The following is a 27,406-nucleotide window of genomic DNA, read 5'->3' as shown; positions in this document are numbered from 1 at the left end:
TAAATGAATAAATCTTAAAAATAAAATAAAATAAAGCCAGTATGGAGGTTAAAACACAAAACCAGTAAAATCAATTTCAACAAAAATTAGTGAAGGATAAATAAAAATATATAAAATATGACATTATATACATAAAACACAGAGCAGGGAATAAAAATACAGTGCTTTCAGAATGTGTTAGAATTTAAGTAACCATCAACTTAATAGAGACTGCTATACGTATAAGATGCTATAAATGAACCTAATGTAACCTCCAATGAAAAACCTATGAAAGATACAAAGAAAAAAAAAAAAGAGAGAGAGAGAAAGTAATCCAAGTATATTACTAAAAAAAGGCATCAGGGGCACCTGGGTGGCTCAATGTGTTAAAGCCTCTGCCTTCGGCTCAGGTCATGATCCCAGGGTCCTGGGATCGAGCCCCACATCGGGCTCTCTGCTAGGCAGGGAGCCTGCTTCCCCGTCTCTCTCTGCCTGCCTCTCTGCCTACTTGTGATCTCTCTCTCTCTCTCTGTCAAATAAATAAATAAAATCTTAAAAAAAAATTAAAAAGTCATCAAATTATAAGGGAAGAAAGCAAGAAAAGAAGGAAGGAATAAGGAAGAACTATTAAAAAAAACAGAAAACAAATGACAAAATGGCAATGAGTACATTTCTGTCCATTTTTAATTGCTTTAAATATAAATGGACTAAATGCTTCAATCAAAAAACAAAGGATGACTGAATGAATTAAAAAAAAAGACCTATTTATATTCTGCCTACAACATTCACCTTAGACCCAAGGCACATATGGACTGAAAATGAAGGGATTTTGAAAAAGATATACCCTGAACATGGACATGGGGGGAAAAAAAGAAAAGAAAAGAAAAGGAAAAAGCCTAGGGTTGTAAACTTATATTAAACAAAATAGACTTTAAAACAAAGACTGTAACAAGAGACAAAGGCATAATATAATGATAAAGGGATCAGTCCAACAAGAGGATATAACAATTGTAAATATCTGTGCACCCAATATTAGAGCACCTAAGCAAGGCAATACTGAAGGGAGAAAGTGAAAGTAAATACAATAATAATAGGGGACTTTAATACCCCATTTATATGAATAGATAGATCATCCAGACAGAAAATCAACAAGGAAACAGTGGCTTTGAGTGACATATTAGACAAGACAGAACTAAGAGATATATACTGAACATTCCATTCAAAAATAGAATATACAGTCTTTTCAAGTACACATGGAACATTCCCACCACAGATCACTTAAAGCTGCCAAAAAAGTCTCAATAAAGTTAGTATGATTGATACGATATCAAGAATTTTTTCTGATTATAACAGTATGGAACTAGAAATCAATTTTAAGAAAAAGCTAGGGAAAACACTGATACATGGAGGCTTAACAACATGCTACTAAACAACCAATGGGTAAACCAAGACACCAATGAAGAAATCAAAAAAATACGTCAAGACAAAGGAAAATGGAAACACATTGGTCCAAATCTTTGAGGTGAAGCAAAAATGGTTCTAAGAGAGCACAATATAGGTCTGCCTCAAGAAGCCAGAAAAATCTCAAAAACCCTGAAACGTCCTTTTCAAACACATGAAAAGGATGGAAATAATAAAGATTATATCAGAAATAAATGAAATAGACACTAAAAAACAGTAGGAGAGACCAATGAAACCAGGAGCAGCTTCTTATAAAAGATCAACAAAATTGGAAAATCTTTAGCCATACTTAAAAAGAAAGAGAGAGAAAGAGCTCAAATAAAATCAGAAATGAAAGAGGAGAAATAACAACCAACACCATAGAAATGCACAGGATTACAAGAGAATATTAGGAAAAATTGTATCCCAACAAATTAGACAAACTATAATAAGTGGAAAAATTCCCAGGAGCATATAATCTACCAATACTGAATCAGGGAGAAACAGAAAATTTGAACAGACAAATTATCAGCAATTAAATTGAGTTAGTCATCAAAAACTCCCAACAAATAAAAGTTCAGGACCAGATGGCTTCACCAGGAGAATTCTACCAAATATTTAAAGAACAGTTAATATTGGGCTGCCTGGGTGGCTCAGTGGGTTAAGCCTCTGCCTTCGGCTCAGGTCATGATCTTGGGGTCCTGGGATCGAGTCCCACATTGGGCTCTCTGCTAGGCAGGGAGCCTGCTTCCTCCTCTCTCTCTCTACTTGTGATCTCTCTGTCAAATAAATAAAATCTTAAAAAAAAAAAGAACAGTTAATACTATTCTACTCAAATTATTCAAAAACAGAAGAGGAAGGAAAGCTTCTGAATTCATTCTCTGAGGCCTATATTACCCTGATACCAAAACCAGATAAAGAAACTACAAAAAAAAAAGAGAACTACAGGCCAATATCTCTGATGAACATAGATGTAAAAATCTTCAACAAAATATTGGCAAACTAAATCCAGCAATATATGAAAAAATCATTCACCATGATCAAATGGAATTCATTCCTAGGATGCAAAAGTGGTTTAATATTTGTAAATCAATCAATCTGATACATCACATCAATCAAAGGAAGGATAAAAACCTTATGATCATTTCAATAGATACAGAAAAAGTATGTGACAACATACAACATCCATTCCTGATTAAAAAAAAAAAAAAAACCTTTACAAAGTAGGTTTAGAGGGACTATACCTCTATATAATAAAGACCATATATAAAAAAATCCACAGTTAACATCATATTTAAAGGTAAAAAGTTGACAGCTTTCCCCATAAGAGAAGAACAAGATAAGGTGTCCACTCTTTTTTTTTTTTTTTTTTTTTTGACAGAGAGAGATCACAAGTAGACGGAGAGGAAGGCAGAGAGAGAGAGAGAGAGGGAAGCAGGCTTCTTGCTGAGCAGAGAGCCCGATGTGGGACTCGATCCCAGGACCCTGAGATCATGACCTGAGCCGAAGGCAGCGGCTTAACCCACTGAGCCACCCAGGCGCCCCAAGGTGTCTACTCTTACAACTTCTATTCAACATAGTATTGGAAGTCCTAGCCACAGCAATCACGAAACAAAAAGGAATAAAATACATCCAAATTAGTAGGGAAGAAGTGACACTTTCACCAATAACAGATGATAAGATACTATATATAAAAAACCCTAAAGATTCTACCAAAAAGCACTAGAATTGATAAATGAATTCATTAAGGTCACAGAATACAAAATCAATGTACAGAAGTCCATTGCATTTCTATACACTAATGATGAAACAACAGAAAGAGAAATTAAGAAAGCAATATCATTTACAATTACACCAAATATATAAAATGCCAAGGAACATATTTAACCAAGGAGGTGAAAGATCTATACTCTGAACACTCTAAAACATTGGTGAAAGAAAGTGAAGATGATACAAATAAATGAAAAGATATTCTATGTTCATGTATTGGAAGAAAAAATATTGTTAAAATGTCCATACTACCTACAGCAAACTACAGATTTAATGCAATCTTATCAAAATACCAAAAGCATTTTTCACAGAACTAGAACAAATAATCCTCAAATTTGTATGGAACTACAAAAGACATTGAATAGTTAAAAAAAATATTGATATAGAAAGAAACAAATAAGAAAGAAAAAGAAAAAAAACAAATAGAAAAAAACAAATCATAATTCCACATTTCAAGTTATATTACAAATCTGTGTAATCAGAACAGCATGGTACTGATGCAGAAACAAATAAGAAGATCAATAGAACATGATGAAAAGCCCAGAAACAAACACATGATTATATGGCCAATGAATCTTTGACAAAGCAGGAAAGAATATCCAATGGGAAAAGGACAGTTTCTTCAACGGATGGTATTGGGAAAATTGGACAGCTACATGCAAAAGAACGAAACTGGACCACTTTCTTATGCCCTCCCCCACAATCCTAAATGAATTAAAGACCAAAATATGAGACCTGAAACTGAAAATCCTAGAAGAGAGCACAGGCAATAATTTCTCTGACATCAGCAGAAACAACATTTTTCTAGATATGTCTCCTGAGGTAAAGGAAATAAAAGCAGAAAAACAAACTATTGAGACTGTATCAAAACAAAAGGTTTCTGCACAGCAAAGGAAACCATCAATAAAGCTGAAAAACAACCCATTGAATGGGAGAAGATATTTGCAGATGACATATCTGATAAAGCATTATTATCCAAAATATATAGTGAATACAATCCACACCCAAAACCCCCCAAATAATCCAATTAAAAAGGACAGAAGACATGAACCTATGTTTCTCCAATGAAGACATACAGATGGTCAACAGACACATGAAAAGGTAAATTCCTAGAATCATACAACTTCCTAAAACTGAATCAGGAAGAAATAGAAAATATGAACAGACCAGCAATGAAATTCAATCAGTAATCAAAAAACCCCCAAAAGTCAAAGTTCAGGATTACATAGCTCCAATGATTTATATCAAACATTTGATGAGGAGTTAATATTATTTCTTCTCAAATTATTATTCTCAAACTATTCCAAAAAATAGAAGAGAAAGGCAAACATCCAAATTCATGAGGCCAGCATTACCCTGATACCAAAACCAAAGACACTACAAAAAAAGAAAAAAAGAAAGAAAACTACAGTCCAAGTTCTCTGATGAATATAGAAGCAAAAATCCTCAAAAACATATTAGCAAACCAAATCCAACAATATATTTAAAAAATCATTCACCAAAATCAAGTAGAATTTATTCGTGGGATGCAAAAGGGTTTAATATTTGCATATCAATGTAATATAACACATTAATAAGATGAATAATTTAAAAAGGTATAATCATCTCAAGAGATGCACAAAAATATTTGACAAGATGCAACATTCATTCATGAAAATACTCTTGACAAAGTAGATTTAGGAGTACATATATCAAGTCAATAAAGGCCATATATGAAAAACCCAGAGCCAATATCATACTCCATAGTGGAAAAATGAAAGCTTTTCCTCTAAAAATCAGGAATAAGACAAACATGTCCACTCTTACCACTTTTATTCAACACAGTACTGGAAGTCCTAGCTGCAGCAATCAGACAAGAAAAAGAAATAAAAGGCATCAAAATTGGTAGCGAAGAAAAAAATTTTCATTATTTTCAGATGACACGATACTATATATAGAAAGCCCTAGAGACTCCCCCAAAAAACTATAAGAAATGGTAAATGAATTCAGTAAAGTTTCAGGATATAAAATCAATATGCAGAAATCGGATGCATTTCTATACACTAATAATAAAGTAGCAAGAATAGAAATTAAGAGAACAATCTCATTTATAATTGTCCCCCCAAAATAAAACACTAGGGATAAATTTAACCATGGAGGTGAAAGACCTATACTTTATAAAGTATAAGACAGTGAGAGAAATTGAAAATGACACATATTTAAAGATATTCCATGTTCATATTGTTAAAAAGTCCATACTCAAAGCAATCTTTAAATTTAAGGCAATCCCTATCTAAATACCAAAAGCATTTTTCACAGAACTAGAACAAATAATACTAAAATTTGTATAGAACACAAGAGACCTGAAATAGTAAAGGATCTTAAGAAAGAAGAATAAAGCTGGAAGTATCACAATTCCAGAGTTTAGGATATACACAAAAGCTATAGTAATCAACATAATATAGTCTTGGCACACAGACACATAGATCAATGGAACTGGATAGTGAGCCCCAAAATAAACATACATTTATGGTCAATTTATGAAAAAGGAGGAAAGAATACACAACGGGGAAAAGACAGTCTCTTCCGTAAATGGTGATGGAAAAACTGGACAAGTACATGCAAAAGAATGAAATTGGACCACTTTCTTAGACTGTTAAGAAAATAAAATCAAAATGAATTAAAGACCTAAATTTGAGACTTGAAAACATAAAACTCCTCAAATAAAACATTGGCAGTAATCTCGTGAACATCAGCCTCAGCAACATATTTATGGATATGTCTCCTGAGGCAAAGGAAACAAAAGCAAAAAATAAACTATCGAGACTATACCAAAATAAAAAGCTTTTTTACAATGAAGGAAACCATCTACAAAAGGAAAAGTTAACAAACTGAATGGGAGAAGATATTTGCAAGTGACATATCTGATAAGGGGTTAATATCCAAAATATATGAGGAGCTTATAAACCTAACACCTAAAGAACATAAGAATCCAATTAAAAAATGGGCAAGGATCTAAGTAGTCATTTTCCCAAAGAAGATATACAGATGGCTAACAGACATATGACATCACTGATCATCAGAGAAATGCGAATCAAAAGCACAATGAGATACCACCTTACACTAGTGACAATGGTTAGCATCAAAAAGACAAGAAATAACAAGTGTTGACAAGATGTGGAGAAAAGGGAAACCCTGTGAACTTGGTTTGTCTTTGTAGGAATATAAATTGGGGCAACCACTGTGGAAAACAGTATGGGGGTTCCTCAAAAAATCAAAATGATCAGTAATCCCACTATTGCATATTTATGCCCTGCAAATTAAAAACACTACTTTGAAAAGATATATGTACTCCTGTGTTTATTGTAGATTTACTTACAATAGGTAAGATATGAAAGCAATTCAAACATCCACTGATAAAAGAATAGATAAAGATGATGCGGTACATATATTTGGTGGAATAATCATGAAAAATGAATGATGTCTTGTCATTTTTGACATGGATGTTCCTAGAGGACATTAGGCTAAGTATGGTAAGTCAGACAGAGAAAGACAAATACCATATGATTTTATTTATACGTCATATCTAAACAAAACAAAGCCAACAGAAAGACTCAAATGCACAAAACAAAATGGTGGTTGCCAGAGGGAAGGTGGGGGGGGGATAAGCAAAATAAAGGTTATTAAGAAGTACAAATTTCCAGTTATAAAATAAGTCACAGAAATGGAAGCATAGCATGGGGAATATAGTCAATAATATTGTAATAACATTTTATGGTGGTAGATGGTGAGTACACTTATTGTTCTGAGCACCAAATAATATACTGAATTGTTGAATTGAATGTTGTATACCTGAAACTAATATAAGACTGTATGTTAATTATACATACATATATATGTACATACATATATACCTACCATTTGTGCTTTGGAGTTTTATGAAGTCTTTCTTATCCTGCACTAGAAAGGTATTCTCCTATACTACCATCATTTTTACTACTTATACTCACCTCTTTCATTCTTTTGCGTTTACACTGTATATAGTGTTAGGCAAGAATCCAGTTCTTTTATTCCTTTATCTCCATATGATGAGATTCCATATAATTTTCTTAACACTCTATGCTAAACTGTTGTTCCTTTCCCTAATAATATGAGCACAATTTCTGGTGTAAAAAAATTCCTGGTTTTGTACTTGTTTAGTGAGATTTGTTCTTATGTGAACCATTAGCTCAGGTAGATTCTGTTATTTTTGTATGTATATAGTCATATCATCATATAAATTATGAAAGTTTTTTTCTTTCCCTAATACTTATTATATTTCTTCAAATATTACATTATATAACAGTATTAATAGGATAATTATATCTCTGAATTATATTTCTTAAACTTCATCTGTTTAACTTTAAATGTTAGCCATAAACATTTTTTAATATAACTTTAACAATTAAAAAAAATTATGTTCCATCCTAGTTTTCTGAGTTTCTTTTTTAATCATAAGGAGGCATCAAATTTCAACATATTTTTTATACTTATGTTGAATAAATATATATTTTTCTTTTAGTTAAGTACTAAAGTGAATTATAATATCTATCAATATGAATATCAATAGATTTTTCTAATGTTGAACCATCCTTGCATTTCTGGCATAAAAATTCTTGGTCCACTTATATTTTAAATATGTCATTTGATAGTTTATTTTGAAAATGTTTCATCAGTGTTTATGAAACACTATGGATTTATTACTTTCTTTGCATTCATTGTCATAATCCATTTTTAGAAGCAAGAGTTTCCTAGTTTCACTGATACAATATACTCTTGTTATTTTAGAATTTTTATTTTTGTTTTCAAAAGCTTTCATTTGTGACTTTTAATTTTACTTTGTTAGAAAAACTGAAATACACATTGATGAAAACAAAGGTCTAATAATGTTTTAGGCTTTGAATTTTCATGTTTCTTCTTCATCAATACATTAGTAAATACACCTCTCATTTTCAGCAATTTCTTTTTATAAGAATTTATGTATCACTTATGAAGCTGGTATTTAAGAAGAAATTTCATATTCATAAGCTTTCTCCTACACATTTTACAACAAACTTTAAAAGAGAATTAAATTTTAAATGTCTATATTTACTTAGATTCAGTGCTCATACAATAATCTTGTGAGGTAGTGAAAAAGTACTTTATGTGCAGAATGAACACCATTCCCTAAACTAATGCTACTGATTGCAAAAGAAAGCCCACTGCTTTAAAAAAATAATAATAATAATCACCATCATCATCATCATCATCATCATCATCATCAAAAAACTTAAGTCAGGGATACTTTCTAGCCAGTACCTTAATAATCACTATTTAAATAATATCTCAAAAGTTAAAGAATTAAATTTGTAAAGAATTTGTAATTTCAAAATCATATCTTATTTTTAACTTTCCTTTTATTACTGAGTTATTTAGAATTAGCTAGAGCAAAAACAAAGGCAAAAGAACAAAACTAGATAACTAAAGCAACTGCTCTGGCTAAACTAATAGGAAAAGTACACACCTGTGGCCAAGGTTAGACTTTTCAAAATTTGATACCTTAAAGTTCATGTAAGTTGCCCGTTTAAAATATTCTTGGAGGGGGGCGCCTGGGTGGCTCAGTGGGTTAAAGCCTCTGCCTTCAGCTCAGGTCATGATCTCAGGGTGCTGGGATGGAGCCCTGCTTCAGGCTCTCTGCTCAGCAGGGAGCCTGCTTCCCCCTCTCTCTCTGCCTGCCTCTGCCTACTTGTGATGTCTGTCAAATAAATAAATAAAATCTTTAAAATATATATATATATATATATATATATATATATATATATATTCTTGGAAGGTATTTTCTGTCCCAAGAACTTTTCAGAAGATAACTTGGTCAAGTTTTAAATAAACAGCAGGATACTTATCACATGCTACATACATACAAACAGATGTTTCTGTATGGAATTTCCATTAAATAAGTATTTGCTGATTTCTGCTACTCCATATGATATATAGTGTTATGTGCTGTAAATTCAATACTAAATAAGAGAGTTTTGTTCTTGTTAAACTCAGCATGTACTATGGGAGTTAGACAAGTAAAAGGACATTTTAACACATGTGGGGAAAAAAAGGGCATGCTTTTGATCACATGGTACTAAATGGCTTACAATGAAGTTTACATTATTTCTAGTAAAACTGGGAAAGAAGAGGAAAGAAGGGCCTGCTGCTGTTCTTTAAGACCACAGACTGGAAGTTGCAAACATAGTTTCTACCACAGAAATATTCATTGCATATTATTTGTAAAAGTGCAACGTTAAAATTGATACGTACGTTGTGGTATCAAATGTGGTACATTTATATGATAGGTAGCTGTAAAACAACAACAACAAGAACAAAAAAAAAAAACTGAACAAACAAAAAAACAAGAAACTGTTCCTAAACATATCAGCATAGATAATTATCAGAAAGTAATACTGAACTTTAAAAACTGCAGAATTCCTACCAAATAACATTTAGGCAATCTGGCTCTGAAGTTAGCACATGTAACTATACAATTGTTCTGCCTATTCATATAATGTAGTACATGAGAGACTGGTTGAGATATAGATGGTACCACAAATAGATAATAGACATGTATATTAATTGTACACAAAATGAATCAGAAAGCTAATATCAAATTCGTAACAGAGATTGCCTGAGAAGAAAGAGGCAGGGTAATTTGATTTGGGAGGAAAATAAAGAAACTCTAGGCATATATATATATATATATATATATATATACACACACACACACACACATACATACAAACACACATACATACATATATATACATATATACACATACGCACTTTTTCTCAATTTATAATAGGATTATGTCCCAATGAACCCATCATAAATTGAAAATGCTGTAAGTCAAAAATGCACTTGATAAACCCAACCAAGCCATACATCTCATTTTAGCGTAGCCTATCTTAAATATGCTCAAAATGCTTACATTAGCCTCCAGTGAGGCTAAAGCATCTAACACAAAGACGATTTTATAATAAAGAATTGAAGGTCTCAAGAAATTTATCGAATAATGTCCGGGAAGTGAAAAACCGAATGGCTGTGCGAGTACAAAACAGCTGCATCAGAGGTTTACCCTTTTGATCCTGGGGGTGAAGTTGCTATGGCTTACTCTCACTGCCCAGCATCATGGGAAAGGATGATACCACATATCAGTAGTTCACAAAAAGATCAAAATTCAAAATTTCAAATATGGTTTCTCCTGAATGTCTATCACTTTCACATCATTGTAAAGTCAAGAAATCATAAGGTGAACCCTCCTCAGTTGGAGACCATCTGTATGTGATTTTCCATAAACAGGTAGGTACATATTAGGTGGTAGGCAGGCAGGCAGGCAAGCAGGTGGCTGTTCATTCAGCACTATTATATATCAGGCACTAATGTAAGTGTAAACTCGATGCAAGGAACAAATGATAGTTTTCTAAAATAAAATATAAACAGTTCAATCAGACTTGACAAGTACTTTTTTCAGACTTGAGAATTTTTGGCCTATCCTTTCCTAGAAAAACATCTATATAAAAAGACAATCTGTGGAGGGCACGCATTGCATGGAGCACTGGTTGTGGTGCATAAACAATGAATTTGGGACACTGAAAAGAAATAAAATGGAAAAATAAAAAGACAATCTGTAATCTGAAGTTTGCCTTAGGAGCATGGAATAGAAAGGGAAATTAACTTAATGATCTTAATAATCATATCATCAAGCAAGAAAACATCCATTTTATTAAAGTCCACAGAAGGAGGCACTCTATTTGTGGGATGGGTAGAACAGACTCTTTAAAACTCCAAACCTCAAATTTAAACAGAAAAAACCCCACCTGAGTATATTGAAATTGAGAATGTTTTTTAAGTGTACACTGTGACAAAGATAAAGACCACAGTTTGTGAAAAATCTTTGCCATGTTAAAAGCTGACAAAGGACTAAGAAACTCAAGAATATTAACCAAGAAAAGACAAAAATTCTATTTTTAAAAATAGGCACAAGATTTAAACAGATAATTTATAAAAAATGGTCACTCAAAAAACTAATATAGTTATGAGAGGATTCTTAAACTCATTATTAATTAAAGAAATATAATTAGAACATTGGGCGAGCTTACAGATTATCTCATGTGTCTTTATGCAGGAGATCAATCACCTATGTCCACATGGCCACACTGGAGTTCTTAGTTCTGCTAAACTCAAGGACAAACAGAGCTAGGTGACTCAGCCATGGTGAAGGCTGTTCCTTGAGTGTGCAGCTACTTTGACTTTTCTCTTAAACCTATTTTTATTCCATTATTCCATATTTATCCCATTATTCCATTTTTATTCCATTCCAATCTTTTACATGATTCTTCAAAAACCCCTTTGGAGAAAGTATGCTTCCACATTTAAATAATCAGAATTATACTGTGTCTAACAACCCTGAAATTCTTGGTGTTTCCGGCATTACTTCATCTAAAGAGAACTCAGATAAAAGAGAAGTTTCCGGCATTACTTCATCTAAAGAGAACTCAGATAAAAGAGAAGTAGCATGAATATTAAAAATACATCTTGGGCGCCTGGGTGGCTCAGTGGGTTAAGCCTCTGCCTTCGGCTCAGGTCATGATCCCAGGGTCCTGGGATTGAGGCCCGCATCGGGCTCTCTGCTCAGCGGGGAGCCTGCTTTCTCCTCTCTCTCTCTATGCCTGCCTCTCTGCCTACTTGTGATCTCTCTCTCTCTGTTTCAAATAAATAAATAAAATCTTTAAAAAAAAATACATCTTGACGAAGAAACTAGGACATGAAGAGACTCAGTAGTGCATCCAAGGCTACAAAAATAATAATCAGGAAAGCCAGGATTTGAACTCAAGGGTTCTGACATTAGAGACCATGTTCTTGATCACAGATTTTGAAGTGGAGTCATTGAAAGAGACTCTAAATTGCTAATAAAGAGCTCTTTTTACAAATTTTGGTTTTTATTAATTTATTATTTTATCAACCTTACTCTTTGTCAGGCACAGCATTGAACCCTGGGGCTACAAAGAGGAAACTCACAGCTTAGTGGAGAAGACAGGCTAAGCAGTTATTATACTATTTTGTGCCTACTCAATTCAGCACGATAAGTACCCTAGTGAGAACATGTCAGGCTATTATGAGACCAGAGAGCAGGAGCACCTAATTTAGCTAGGAAAGGCCCTAAAAACTTTCTGAAGAAACAGCCAGATGAGCCAGAGTTAGCCATGAAGGGGGTTGGGGAAAGTGAAACAAATCCAGGCAAGTAAAGACAACACAGATGAAGGCATCAGGAGTTTAGTGCTTCGAATCATAGAATGCAAGGTGGAAAAGAGGTTGAAATAAGGAAAGGATAATGGCTAACTGAATTTAATCCCATAAGTGAATGGGATTATAGAGTTAAAGATAGGCGAGTCACAAAAACCTGGATATATTTTAAATAAAGTTTGGGTAGCAGGTTAGAAACTGATTTGAAGGTCTGTTAGTTAAAATAAGCTAAGCTGTGCTGTGGTAACAAATAAATCTACAAATCTCAATGAGCTAATGCAATAATGGATTATTTCTTAAATATCCAAGGGTGGAGAGCTCTCTTCCACCTGGTAGCTATACCATCTAGAGTGTGTGTACTTCAAGGTTACTGCAGCAGAGGAGAGAGGGCTGCAGGATATTGTGGGATGTTTTCAAGCACTGAAACAGGATGTGGTGTTCATTGATTTCTCCCATATCTCATCTTTTAGGAACCTGCAGCATGACCCAGCATAGCTCAAGAGGCTTTAGGCAAGCACTTAAGTGTCTACTATAGAATAGAACACTCCTTTCTCTTATGACAGACCATCTATTATGATAGACCAAATATACCTATAAATTGTTATTGTATTATGTGAGAAGAATTATTGTTTGTTCATTTATTCAATTCATTCACCAAATGCTTTCTTGAGCACTTACTATGATCCAGGCATTCACATAAAAATCAAGGGGTCCAACACTATTCCTGTGGGTAAACTCTTACTTAACTCTCCATTTCTACGACGACATGCGCAAAGGACAGAGTAACAGAGTTAATGGAGCGGAAGGTGTAATATGGGCCAGATCCTGCATCTTATAGGCAATCATGAGGACTCTGAATTTGACTGAAAAGAAGGGACTTCAGAACATTCTGTGCAACAGAGGGATATGATCCTACTTACTTTTTAAAGGATCATTCTTGCTGCTCTACTGAGAATAGACATAGAATGGTAGGGTGCAAGCAGTGATCTCTATTAATAAACTATGGAGTAATCCAAGTGAGCAATGGTGGTGGCTCAGATCAGAATGGAAGCATGGAGCTGGTGAAAAGCGGTCAGATTCTGGATGTATTGTGAAGACAAGGTATTTCGTTTGAAGATAAAGTCATCAGAATTACAGGACAATTTAGATATGTGGTGTGAGGAAAAAAAGTCTTGCACTCCCAAGAGAAGAACATTGAAGTCCACTGAGGGGAGATGAACCTTTATCATTAAAACTTTTCTGAGATGGTTTTAGAAGGGCTCTAGAGAGAATTAGTTTCCTAAATTATTCAGATCCAATAGATGCTTCCTTTAGAATTTCAAATGATAATGTTATTTATGGAAAGGTCTTTTTCTTAGATGGAAAGGTTAGCTCCAAATACTCCATTTTCCCATGCTCACAGGATTTCTTATACAATCTGTATAGATCTCTCTACCTAAAAAGAAAACTAACTGGTTGGCGAACTACATAAATGTCTTTGTTTTTAAAGCCAAGTTGGCAAATATTAAGCTAAGCTCAATTCATTTTGATGTGACACCTCATTTACTTTCTGTTAGGGACATGTTTGCTTTCTGGGACCTGCCTGCATTTCTATATCTTTTATAAAAATAAAGCTCTTCATGCTATTTATTAATCAATAGTAGTAGGAGAGTAGAAAGACAGTTATAAATAAGGTATGCCACGTTAGTGATTCGGTTCATCCACTGGGTGGGAATTAGTAGAACAGGAGGTCATATTTAAGTTGAATTTGATGAAGGCAGAGAATGGGGAAACATTGAGATGTACGTGACAAATAAATGCATGGATATAAAACAGGATGGCCAATTCATGAAAATAACAGACTTTAGAACTCATGAGAGGGGACAGTGGATTTGGAGTTATAAGGAGTAAGAAATTGAGGCCAACAAGGTTTGGTAAGATTGATTACGATTTATGTATCAATAACATACCTAAATCAATAATATACCTAAATACCATAAATAACAGTTAAGTTTCAATTTTAACTTTTAGTTAAAATCAAGACAGTGAGGATGCCTGGGAGGCTCAGTTGGTTAAGCCACTGCCTCTGGCTCAGGTCATGATCCTGGAGTCCCAGGATTGAGTCCCACACAGGACATCCCACACAGGACGCCCCACTCAGTGGGGCCTCTGTTTCTTCCTCTTGTCCTCCCTCCTCTCATGCTCTTTCTTTCACCCTCTCTCTCAAATAAATAAAATATTTAAAAAATAAAAATAATAATAAAAAATAAAGACAATGAGGTTGAAAATGTAAAAGAACTGAAGAGTCTTACGGGAGGAAGTTTGTAGAAAATGGACAAAGGAAGCCATTAGAAAGCCACCCAATGGAAAAGCACAGTTGAGAGACAATTTGATCATTAGAAATCCAAGAGAACTAAGTTGCTAAACTACAGCACATCTAGCAGGAACAATAAGCTAAAGCTATGAATAATTATGTGGTTATACGTTGCTTTCTTATAAAATGATAAACTCCATTTAAGTTTTTTTCTCCTACTAAGTTTAGGAAGTCAGAAAGTTTTAATACCCAGCTTGAAACCTAGCTTAAAAGACACTCACTTGCTTTCATCCACTGTATGCTATCTAGTTCCAGCCCCACTCAAGTAATTAAGAAGTTCCAGAGGCAAATGTGAAGTTTTCAATATCAAATGGAGTGACTGCTTTCTTCAGGAAAGTGGATAGGCAATAAATACATATTAAGAAGCCATCCCTAAACACTAGAAGTCTTTGAAGTGATAGCAATGCATAAACCGTAGAGTGCATTAGAAAACTTGAATGTTGTAAACAATGTATCACATATAAAGAGGGAAGTAATGTTTATGAAATTACATTACTAACAAAGGATTCGTATTCAGAATCTATTTTAGAATTTGTTTACAACTTAATAAATAAAAGACAAACCCACAGAAAAGTCAGCAGAGGATTAATAGGCAATTCACAGAAAATAAAACTGAAGTGTTTATTGTGCATATGTGAAAATATGTTCAAACGGACTAATATGAGTATTTATCTCTGAAGGAAGAGGAGGGAGGAAAATTCCATTTGGAAAAGGCATAAAGGGGAAGGTTGCTTTGTGTGTAACATTTAATGCCTTCAGATAACAAAGAACAGAGCAAATATTACTAAATGCTAACATTTGGTGATATTGGTGGCAATAATATGTACGTTTGGCTTGCTTTCTCTATTTTCTTGTGTATTTTTGAAATATTCTTTAATAATAAATTTACATGTATGATGATTTTACCATCCATTATATAAATATTTCCACATCTATCACTTTTATGAGGTAACATGATAAGGAAGGCAGTTATGACTTAGGGGAAGAACATAAGAGTCGAGCTGGAGTCCTAAATTCTAGTTCCAGATCTGCCACTTGACCACTGTGTGACCCTAAGCAAATCACTTAATTGTTCTGAAACTGATTCCTCATCTGAAAAACTTAAAAACAAAACAGAAAGAAAACCAATATCTATCTCTACTACATAAAGTTATTTTAAGCGGTGAATTATTTCATGTAAATGAAAATGATGTTCATATGTGAAGAAAAGATACTGGGACTTCTCAAAACCCATAGTTAATGTGAAATTAATTGAACATATTTTCCCATTTAGTGTCATTCTAAACTTACAGAAACATACATTAGAAACAGAAAGGAAACATGTATCTTTTCTTACCGGGTCTATTAGCTGAGAATAGAGTTCATGGCAATTGTCAAAAATATATTTGTACGTAGAATCCAGGCATGCTCTAACACAGTCCTTCACCACCATGCTGGCCTTTGGGGGGCTTTGCAACTCCAGAACCTGACAGACAAATTTTTTCCTTAAGTTCAAAAATAGAAGATTGTGCAATCCAGTATAAACAACTTAACCTCAATAACTGTTTTTAGTTGATTTTTCTATGTTCAGGAAAAAATGTGGTCTTAGCAATGTTTTAAATGTGTAAATATTTACTTTAACTTCCTGATGCAACTCAATGAAAATGATCACAGTTGTAAATATTCAGCTAGAAGCTCTTAGAGCGACTAATCACATTATTCATCCACCTATAATTTGCAATAATGCAATATTTATCACCTACTGTATGTGTGACAATGGTTATATTGCGATGAACAAAAGAAATAAAAATCCCTTTCCTCATGGAGCTAAATTCTAGTAGATAACAAAATTAATCAATAAAATATATGATGCACACTGAAAAGAAAAATAAAGCAGAGAAAAGGGGATGGAAAGTGTTTTAGTGGAACAGAATTAAAACAGAGGATACAATATTAGGTGAGTTCAGAGAAGTAAAAGGATGGGACTAGGAGGAACATCTGTATCTAGACCATTTTTACAAACCTTAGCTTTGAGTAAGGTGGGAAGCAATTTGACATTTCAGCAGAAGAGCAAAATGACCTAACTGAACTATCTTTTAAAAGGTTCCCTTAGGCTACCTAAGGTGGGCTATGGAAAAAGTAGAGATACCAGTAATGAGGACAGCACAGTAATTCAGTCAATATAGTGCTTGCACTATGGTATTAACCTAGGGGAAATCATGTTTAGAATAAATCATGTTCTGGTTAATTTGGGAAGGAAGAACTAACAGGATCTGCTGGCAGACTGGATGATTGGTGTGAGAAAGAGAGCCGTTGGGACCCCATGGTTTCAGTCTAAGAAACTGACAATGGAGGTGGCTCAACTTAGATGGGCAAAGCCATGCACAGGAAATCAGGAACTTGGTTTTAGACAAGGTAAGGATGAATAGGTTGTTATACACAGAAGTAGATTTCAAGTAGACATTTAAATATATTAGTCTAGACTCATGAAAATGTCTGGGGCTGGAGATAGAAATTTAGAAATTATTAGCTTAAAGAAGAATTTAAGGAAACAGGACCAGATGAGTACGTATATAAAAGAGAAGTCTAAGAAAAAACAACAACAACAACAACAATCCTGGATAATTCTAGCCATCAGGCAAATGAGAAAGAACAAAGCAGTGGAAACTGGGAAAAAGCAGCCAATGAGATAGGAGGAAAACTAAGCAAGAAGGAAAATCTAGGGAAGAAAGGGTCTCCTGGAGGAAAGACTGATGACATATATTGATACTAAACATTGTAGGATAAGGATCGAAAACTGACCACTAGATTTGACAATGGTCCTTAGTAATTTTGACAAGATCATTTTTGGTGAAATGATGGAGTAGAAGTCTGATTGGAGTGAGTTCAAAAATAAGGGTGATTTTGAAGATTTATTATTGTTAAGATTTCAATTCTCTCCAGATTAATCTGTAGATTTAATCCAATCCCAAACAATGTCCCGATAAGAAATAATACCAACTAAGCAATTCTGAAAAAGAAGAAAAAAGATGTAGGACTCACAATATCTGACTTTAAGACTTGCTATTAGGCTACAGTAATCATGACAATATGGTAAAGGTGAAAATATAGACAACTGAACAGTATAGAGCCCAGGAACAGACTCAAGCAAAATGGACAATTGATTTTTTATAATGATGCAAAGGTAATCCAACGCATAAAGGATAATACTTTAAATAAATGGTGTTAGAGTGATTGAACATGTGGTATGCAAAAAAAGGACACCATACCTTATATCATATTTAAGAAAAAAAAAAACCTCTCAAAACACAAGACTAAACATATAGGGTAAAATAAAACTTTTAGAAGACACATAGAGAAATCTCTTGATGACTTTAATTTAGCCACTATTTACTACTTACACTACCTGTAAATCAAAAAACTGATGAAGTAAGCTTCATCAAAATTAAACACTTTTGCTGTACAAAAGGTACTGTTAGAGAATGAAAAGACAAAGCAAGCAGGAAGTATTCTAGCAAATACAATACCTAAAAAGTCTTGTATCCTAGCAAATACAATACCTAAAAAGTCTTGTATCCAGATTATATAAAGGACTCTTTTTTTTTGAAGTTTTTTAAAAATTATTTTTTGTAACCTCTAAAATGTGGGGATTGAACTCATGACACCAGAGATCAAGAGTGTCATGCTCTTCCAACTGAGCCAGCTGGGGACCCCAGAGAACTCTTTTTTTTTTTAGATTTTTTTTATTTATTTATTTGACAGACAGAGATCACAAGTAGGCAGAGAGGCAGGCAGAGAGAGAGAGGGAAGCAGGCTCCCTGCTGAGCAGAGAGCCCGATGTGGGGCTCGATCCCAGGACACTGGGATCATGACCTGAGCCGAAGGCAGAGGCTTTAACCCACTGAGCCACCCAGGTGCCCCCCAAAGAACTCTTAATACTCAAAACCAAAACAAAAAGAAACAAACCAAAGAAACCCAAACAAAACACTAATAGAAATGAGCAAACTATTTAAACAGATTGTTCATAAATGAAATTCAGATGGCAAACCAGCCCAAGAAATGATGATCAACATTATTAATAGAGAAATAAAATTAAGACAGTAAGCTACAATTTCATAATCAGAATGGCTAAAAAATTAATAATAATTACAACCACGGAAAATACCAAGAGCTTCACCAGAAGATGTAGAGCAACTGGAATTCCCATACATTGCTGCTAGGAATGCAAAACTGTACAAATGCTTTTAAAAAACAATTTGTCATTTCTTGTAAAGTTAATCATACATTTATGAAATCACCCAGGAACCTTGCTTCAATGCAAGTGAAAGCTTCTGTTTACACTAGTAATATGTACATAAATATTTTTAACAGTCTTATTTATAACCCAAACTAGGAACAACTCAAATGCCTGTAGTGTATACATAACCAAGGATTCTACTCAGCAATCAAAAGGAATAAACAGCTGCTACTCTCAACAAGATGAATGAAAAGCCAGTGTGTCGTGCTATGTAGCAGAGAATTTTATTTACACGATGTTTTGGAAAAGGCAGAACTGTAGGGAGACAACAGATCGGTGGTCACCAAGGGCTGGGAGAGGGGTTGAGTCTAAAGGAGCAGCCTGAGGGAATTCCAGAGGACCATGGGACTGTTTTATATGTTGACTGGAGCGGAGGTTATATAACCCCACCAAAACTCATAGATATGTACAATGAAGGAAGGAATTTTACTGTCTGTAATGAGAAAAGAAAATGGGAGGTTGAAATTTGCTCAAAAGGTACTGGGAGATTAGAAACTGGGAAGCCAACAAAGAGGATGATTTCGAGGAGTTTGGGTATTACAGGAAAAGAGGAATTAGGGTTGAGCTGCTGGAGAAGGAAGTGGAGTCAATCACTGAAGAGAATGGGGGGGACTGCTGCACCAAGGCTTTAGTGCTCCAGAGGGGATGAAATCGATTGTACAGGTGGAAGAGATGGCCTTTTCTAGGAGAACAGACAGCTAATCAATAGTAATAAAAAAAGAAAGAAGAGTAGATGGATACGAATGCAGGTGTGTAGAGAGATGGGGTGGGTGAGAGGAGGACGTGGTCTGAGCTTAAGGAAGCTCTCCAGACTTTGCTCCTGTTTTTTTTTTTTTTTTTTTTTTTTTTTTTTTTTTTTTACAGGGAAATAGGAAGCAAGGTCCTCAGCTGGTAGTGAAGATGGTAGAGGAGGGTGCTGTTAGTTCGAGACTTTGTTTCCAAACACAAGACTGGCGACTGAGGAATGGCAGATACGTAGCACACGTTAGGCACCCTCTACCCTCACTCCTATTTCCCCAAGGCCACAGTGCTGATGGCGGGCATCACCTGTCAATAAAGTAACACTTCCCTCTGAGCCTGGTTGGAGGCTTACCATCATTCTCTACTCACTGTTCTGGCAGCTGCTGCCAGGAGGTCAGAATGGATATAAATTCTAGTTATCCCAGTCACCCAATTTAACTGTGATTTTAAGCCAAATGAATTTTATCTGAACTTCAAAAAAACCTAAGTGACTGCTGATAGAGTATGGTTTTGTTTTCTGTCTCTCCTATTAGTACCATTTTTAGTGCTTCTAGTGAAAACAAGCATGGGCAGCTGAAAACTATATATATATATATATATATATATATATATATATATATATTTTTTTTTTTTTTTCTGTACAGGAGTTTTCTGAATAAACATCATAAAAGAGAAAAACTTTTTTAGTGCATAGCCTGACAAGTAGTTTTAGGAAACACTTTCCATGAATTGTCCTGCTAGCCAAATTATGATTGCAAAGAATTTGCTGTTAAAGTGGAGGGGATGGATCTAAAAAGAAATGCCTGCATAGTTTGGTAGATGAGAGTTATACTAATGATTTAAGCAATCAAATCTATTCCTATGTAGACATTTCCAGGGCTGAAAACAAGAGTTGCCACAACTGGGGCAAACTTAAAAGAATCAGCTGCTCTCTTGGGATGAAAAAGTCAGCAAGACATCTGAGTTAAAAGTAAAATAAGAAGTCAACTTGAAGAAGTCAACTCATTTCCATTTAGCATTCTCAGGGATTTTTTTTCCTTTTTTTTTTTTTTTTTTTTTTTAGTAAGTGCCATCTTTATTTAAGATGGATTTAATTTAAAACTACATTTGAGCCAAATGTATCGTAATATTTAGGTGTTTAGGATAATCCCTTTTCAACACACCTTAGACTGGAGGATTCACTTAGCACTGGAAAGTCATCACAGCATAATCGCTGGGGTTGAACGGTAGTGATCAAGAGACGCACAAAAACCAGACTTCAATGGGCAACGAATGTGGTATGCCACACCAGATAGCAACAAATAAAATAAGGTACCTTCATCCTAAAAAAGGTGATACTTGTCAGCAGGTCAACAGTTGATTTCAGGTCTTGTAGCCGTTCAGCATTGCTGGCAGGAAAGTTTTCCTGGTTCATTAAGAAAGAGAAAATGGGTAAATCATCAGCCTTAAGACCTTGTGATGGGAAAACAAACTAAAACCAACTTTCTGGGGAAGAAATGGGAAGTGAATTGTGTAAAAATTATAAAAATGTACCTGTATTATTCGGAAAATATTCTATCATAAAACATAAAGAGTAAACAATTTGGAAATATTCTCTTCTTAGTCTTAGAAAACCACATCCTTCTATTTATTTCCATGGTGCAATAAAAATATACAAAATAATATCATTCGTGCTGTGTTATCATTAATCTTGTTCATATCATAGTTTTATATTCATATAATAGTTTTGCTACTAGAAGTGGAGGGGACAGCATGTAGTTGGAAACATTTTTTATAATTTTCTGAAGACAGGCAATTTTTTCCAAAAATACCTTGGGAATTTTACATGTGCTGCATTTACCTTGAGTCACAAAAAAACTTTTAAAAGCTACAAGAAAAATCAGAATACATGGCAGTGTCTTTCCTGGAAGTACTATGGGTTTCAACAAGTTGATTAATGTGTTCTGGTGGAGATGTGATACAAAAATAAAAATGTTCAGAGCTTTGATGTAGAGGGAAGGTATAATTATGAAAATGTTTGATCTAAAGAACAATTTTCACATTGAGAAATTTCTCATTTTAACATGCTTTCAGTTGGCTTTTTAAAGAACGATCAGAGGGTGCCTGGGTGACTCGGTTAAGCGACTGCCTTTGGCTCAGGTCATGATCCTGGAGTTCCGGAATTGAGCCCCTCATCAGGCTTCCTGTGACCTTCTCCCCCACTCTCATGCTCTTTCTCTCTCTCATTCTCTCTCTCTCAAATTAAAAAAAAAAAAAAATCTTTCATAGATAAATAAATAATAAATAAATAGCGATCAGAAAAACCACATGTAATTTTTAGATATTCATGAACTCACACAGAGTTAGTGTCCAAATGATGACAAATGAGGTGGCCTCCAGGCCCTTTTGGCCCCCAAATACCTTTTTAATTGCCTGCATAGCAGTTGTCTTCTATTAGTATTGGCCCCAGTTCCAACAGGAAGGGTGAATTTGACAAAATGTAGTTTTATAATTTCCAGAAATATGCAATTAAGGTACCCATCCACCATGAACTAAAACATGAATGCAGAAGGTCTACATTGTGCAGATATGGAATTATGTTTAAAATACATTATTAAATAAAGAATACAACAGTTATTACTACAGTTTTTTCTGTAAATAAAATTGATAACTAAATGTTTTATAACTAAGTTTTTTTATAACATCGTATGTATATTTACACACACATACATGAATATATTTTTTGTGTGTGTATTTGTGTGTGTTTCACCTGGAGGTGAAATGTAGAAGAGTTGACAAGAACTCTGGACAGCTTCAAAAGAGCACATTGGGGCGCCTGGGTGGCTCAGTGGGTTAAGCCGCTGCCTTCGGCTCAGGTCATGATCTCAGGGTCCTGGGATCGAGGCCCGCATCAGGCTCTCTGCTCAGCAGGGAGCCTGCTTCCCTCTCTCTCTCTCTCTCTCTCTGCCTGCCTCTATGTCTACTTGTGATCTCTCTCTGTCAAGTAAATAAATAAAATCTTTAAAAAAAAAAAAAAAGAGCACATTGTACTGATCTAGGAAGAGTAATTAAGCAATGAGTCTAAGAGGCATCTTAAAAGCTGGGGAAATAGTAGCAGGATATTTTCATTAACAAGGGGTGAGCTTTTAGGACGAGGACTCTGCCACATGTCTACCTCGTGGATTAGCTGCTCCTCAATCTGATAGCTATTATAATAATTATAAAAGTAAAATTACATACACACGTTACTATTGTAGGCTTATGTGGGGCAAGGTCCCTGAACAAGAGACACCAGCTTGCTTACTTAGGGGCTTAGCTGTCCAGTGTGACAGAACCTGAGATCCCAACACCAGTATTTTTACTTTCCCACTACACAGTGCATGATTTTTCACAGTACGACAAGAAAGCATCTCAGCCAAACATGACATTTTACCTTCAGGCAGATAATTTTGTACGTACCCTATACTTTGACAGGTCAATCCTTAAAGAGTTATGCAATTGGTCCAGTAGTTTTATGAATTTTTCCCTCTGTACAAAGCAAACACAAAAGAGGAGAATGGAAATAAAGGGTCATTCTAAATGCAGTCCTCACAACAACTCTGAGTTACTGTCCTCCTTCTACAGAAAGGAGGGTTCAAAGATGTCAATGATTATCTGAGTTGATAGCGCGGCTATGTGACATAACAATGCTTCAAATGCAGACCTCTTTCACACCAAATCCAGGCTCTTGCCAATAAGCCACAGGGCCTCTCTGTGATGAATAAGAAAGTATCCAGAAAGTCGTGTACTTCAGAAAGAGTCCAGACAACTGAATTGCCACTGTACTAATTCACAACACTGTGAGTCAGCAAGAAAAACACACTTCCTCTCCCCACACACCACTCCAGAAAGAAATGATTGTTTTTTAAATTTCTCCTAACTATTGAAGTGAGATAGCTATTGTTCTCATCAAGAACAATTTCAAAAAGCATTTCCCTTTTGGTGACAAGTATAGACCTCATAATCTGAAAGTATCGATCACCTTTAAAGTATGTTTATGATTTAGTGTTTTTTTTTTTAAAAAAAGCACAAAATATATCAAGCCTCCCTCTGAGGCAGTTGAACTGACCTCATCATAGGATGTGAAGATAAGAATAGTGAGTCTGCTTATAAGGATGAAGTTGTGTTGATTAATTAAAGTAAATTAGTTAGATAAGGTAAAAACATCAAAATCACACAAACTTTATAGGATAGACAATCTCCCATTCTGAGTCTTAGACATCTAATCAAAAATGAAAAAAAAAATATGGGAGTGTAAGTAAGTAACATTAAATGTCTCAGCCTACATTACTATTCTGTAAATAACAAACTGCATTTTGGAAGAAGTAGAAACTTTCCTAATACTTTCACATATGAGGTGGATTTATGGGGTTATAACTCTTCCCTTGAAGTCACCGATTTTGATGAAGTGAGCTGAATATTAACAGGAGTTGATGAATCATTCTTAAGTTGAAACTCCAATTTTCTGAATAACTGCCTTAATCAGGTTTATCTATCAGGCAATAGAGCTTGATATCTCCTCTGTGTTAACCCCCTGTGGAGGCAATGAAGGAGTCTAAGAAATGAACCTTGCCTTCAACTTGCTTGCCATCTTGTTAGGCAGAGAAGACTCTCCGGTAAAACTCTCCATGAAACATACAGATGAGTCGAAGGTCTTAGGTATTTCTTTCCTACTCTTCATCATACCTTTCCAAGGGAAGAGGTGAACTATACTGTCCTTTTATTAACCCCCATCCCGCAACCACCTGGATCAGTAGCTCTCAATAAAAATAGAAAAATGGAAGAGCCATGATCATCACCAGTTTAGGCCACAGCAAAGTTAATCATTCAATGATTATAAAAGTTAACGTGTTCATGTCATGCCTTGGGATGCTTGATCTGACCTCTGTGGATGGTACAAATCATCAGGACAGGTGACATGACTCTAGTCATCCGTGCTAATGCCCAAATCATTGGGCCTCTTACTTCCACTGGGACTGACTGTTTCTGGTTGTCTGCTTGATATCCATTTTTTCATGCTTCCTTACTAAGAGAACCTCATGACATTGTGAGTCATATGTGTCCATTATGAAATACCTACCTTCCCAGACCTCTTTTCCTCTAGCAATGGCCATGCAGTAGGATTTTGGCTAATGAGATACATGTAGTTTATTAAATAGGATGGACTCAGCTAGCATATTGCCAATGAATTATTATTTTAAAGGATTCTAGAAGAGTTTGGCAAACACTATCATATTGGTGTCTGCTATATAATTCTTTATTGGGCTGTTCTCCATCTGCCGTGGATTTCTTTCCTTCTCCCATATGAAACTCAGACTAGACACAAGAAGGCATAACAGATGTGGGACCACCAGATGAAAAGCTAAACAAGAGATTAGGCCTGGTGGAGCAGGAAGCTGAGAGCCCTCGCTCCGCCCCTTAGCCTGTCTGCCCACCCTTCCAAAAAATGACAATCCTGAGCAGCTACGCTAGCCCTGAATTCCTTACTACCTTTGGACTTGGGTTCCATGGGGGAAAAAATCTTATTAAGTCTGTTCAGTTGAGTTTGTTTCATGCAGCCAAACAGAACGGTGACTGATATAGATCACACGTGTGGTCTTCTTACCCAAGTCTTCCGCGCCCAGCTGGAAATTTTACATTCAAGGAACACAGAAATGTGGAGAAAACTGCCAGGCTTGTTGTCTCTAAATCCCAGACAGTATCAGATGATGGGAAATTAAAAGTATGCTACTGACTGAATTTTCATAGAGATTCTTTAAACAGCAGGACAGCTTGAAATTAATTTTATTTATCACTTTTCGATTTAAGTAGAGATTGCCTTTGCAAGAACTGTGGAGGCCTATCTCCTGCATGGTGCGACTGGAGGAATAACAAAAGGCTGGGTGATTAGGAAATTATTCTCCCGAGGCACATGCCCACGACATCAAAAACCGTCCTGTCGCCCTGTTTTTCCTGCCGGGGAAGGTCTACACAGGCCTGGGATTTGGTAGTGACCACATTAATCAAAACACTGCTTGGGGCACCTGGGTGGCTCAGTGGGTTAAGCCGCTGCCTTCGGCTCAGGTCATGATCTCAGGGTCCTGGGATCGAGCCCCGCATCGGGCTCTCTGCTCAGCAGGGAGCCTGCTTCCTCCTCTCTCTCTGCCTGCCTCTCTGCCTGCTTGTGATCTCTCTCTGTCAAATAAATAAATAAAATCTTTAAAAAAAAAACAAAACACTGCTATCGGTTATCAAAAACTTATGTTTCATTAGTTGATAAGAATAACTTTAGGGGGGCGCCTGGGTGGCTCAGTGGGTTAAGCCGCTGCCTTCGGCTCAGGTCATGATCCCAGGTCCTGGGTTCGAGCCCCACATCGGGCTTTCTGCTCAGCAGAGAGCCTGCTTCCTCCTCTCTCTCTGCCTGCCTCTCTGCCTACTTGTGATTTCTCTCTGTCAAATAAATAAATAAAATCTTTAAAAAAAAAAAAAAAAGAAGAACTTTAGGGACGCTTGGGCAGCTTACTCGGTTAAGCATGTGCCTTTGGCCCAGGTCATGATCCTGGGATCCTGAGATCGAGTACTACATCAGGCTCCCTGCTCAGGGGGGAGTCTGCTTCTCCCTGCCTATGCTCTCTATCTCTGTCTCTTGCTTTCAAATAAATAAAATGAATTTAAAAATCTTAAAAAAAATAAAAATAAAAAAATTTAAATTTAAATTAAAAAAAAAAAAAAAGAAATAACTCTAGGCCAGGGGTCAAAAAACTGTCTGGAAAGAGCCAGGTAGTAAGCTTTTTCAGCTTTGTTGCCAGTCGCAACTATTAAACTCTGCCACTGTAACATAGTAGCTCCCAGAGACCATATATAAACTAAGGGGCATGGTTGGTCTCCCATAAAGTTTTGTTTCTTGGACAGTGAAATTTGAACTTCATGTAATTCTCATGTGTTGTAAAATGGTAGTCCTCTTGATATTTTTTAACCCTCTAAAATGTGGAAATTATTCTTATCTCCATATGAAACAGCTGGTGGGCTGATTTTGGCCCAAGAGGACAGGAGGGATTTTGAGTAGGGGGGAAGGCATTGTTACCCCACAAGTGCATTCAAATCAACATGAAATGTCAACATGTTGCCCTCAGATCCTGGGAACTGGAGAAGGGAAAGTCTTCATAATGAAGGTGTGTAAACACCTCTGCATCAACCTCAGCTTCTCTCTTCCATTTCTTTGTTTTTCAGTATCTCAATCCAGAAGCAGGGGTGGGTTTCACTTGAAACTGATGCTGCTTCAATGTTGGGGGCCCTCACTGACTTCAGCTTCCCTGAGAAGATCCCTAGCTAGGTGTTCACATGACCTCAGGTTTCCGTAAACTTTGGAAAAAGTAGGATAAGAAGTATTCTGACGTGGATCAGCTAATTGGAAGAACTTTTTTTTCCAGATCATATCAAAAGCAGTAATTCGTTAAGAAGAACAGAACATTTCAAGTAGAAATTATACATAGCCTATTTTGATATTTTTTGATAATTTAGTTAATCATGGGAACATATGGAAAATAGGCTTACATTTCTTACT

At 35.4% G+C, this 27,406-nt stretch overlaps 1 protein-coding gene across 1 annotated transcript in view; it reads right to left on the bottom strand.

Annotated features, from left to right (window-relative positions):
- The window catches only part of UNC13C (unc-13 homolog C), a 611,946-nt gene that overhangs the window by 254,553 nt on the left and 329,987 nt on the right, over positions 1–27,406 (bottom strand). Inside the window, exons 17-19 of the mRNA XM_047738968.1 lie at positions 23,284–23,352; positions 21,161–21,250; positions 16,165–16,293 (exon numbers count right to left, since the gene is read on the bottom strand). Coding sequence (XP_047594924.1) covers positions 16,165–16,293; positions 21,161–21,250; positions 23,284–23,352 — 288 coding nt within the window. The remainder of the gene's footprint in view (positions 1–16,164; positions 16,294–21,160; positions 21,251–23,283; positions 23,353–27,406) is intronic.

This window comes from Lutra lutra, chromosome 7 (genome assembly GCF_902655055.1).
Source record: "Lutra lutra chromosome 7, mLutLut1.2, whole genome shotgun sequence".
In the NCBI taxonomy this organism is placed as follows: Eukaryota; Metazoa; Chordata; class Mammalia; order Carnivora; family Mustelidae; genus Lutra; species Lutra lutra.
Note: the sequence above shows the minus strand (reverse complement) of the source record. Positions and strands in the feature narration are given on the sequence as shown.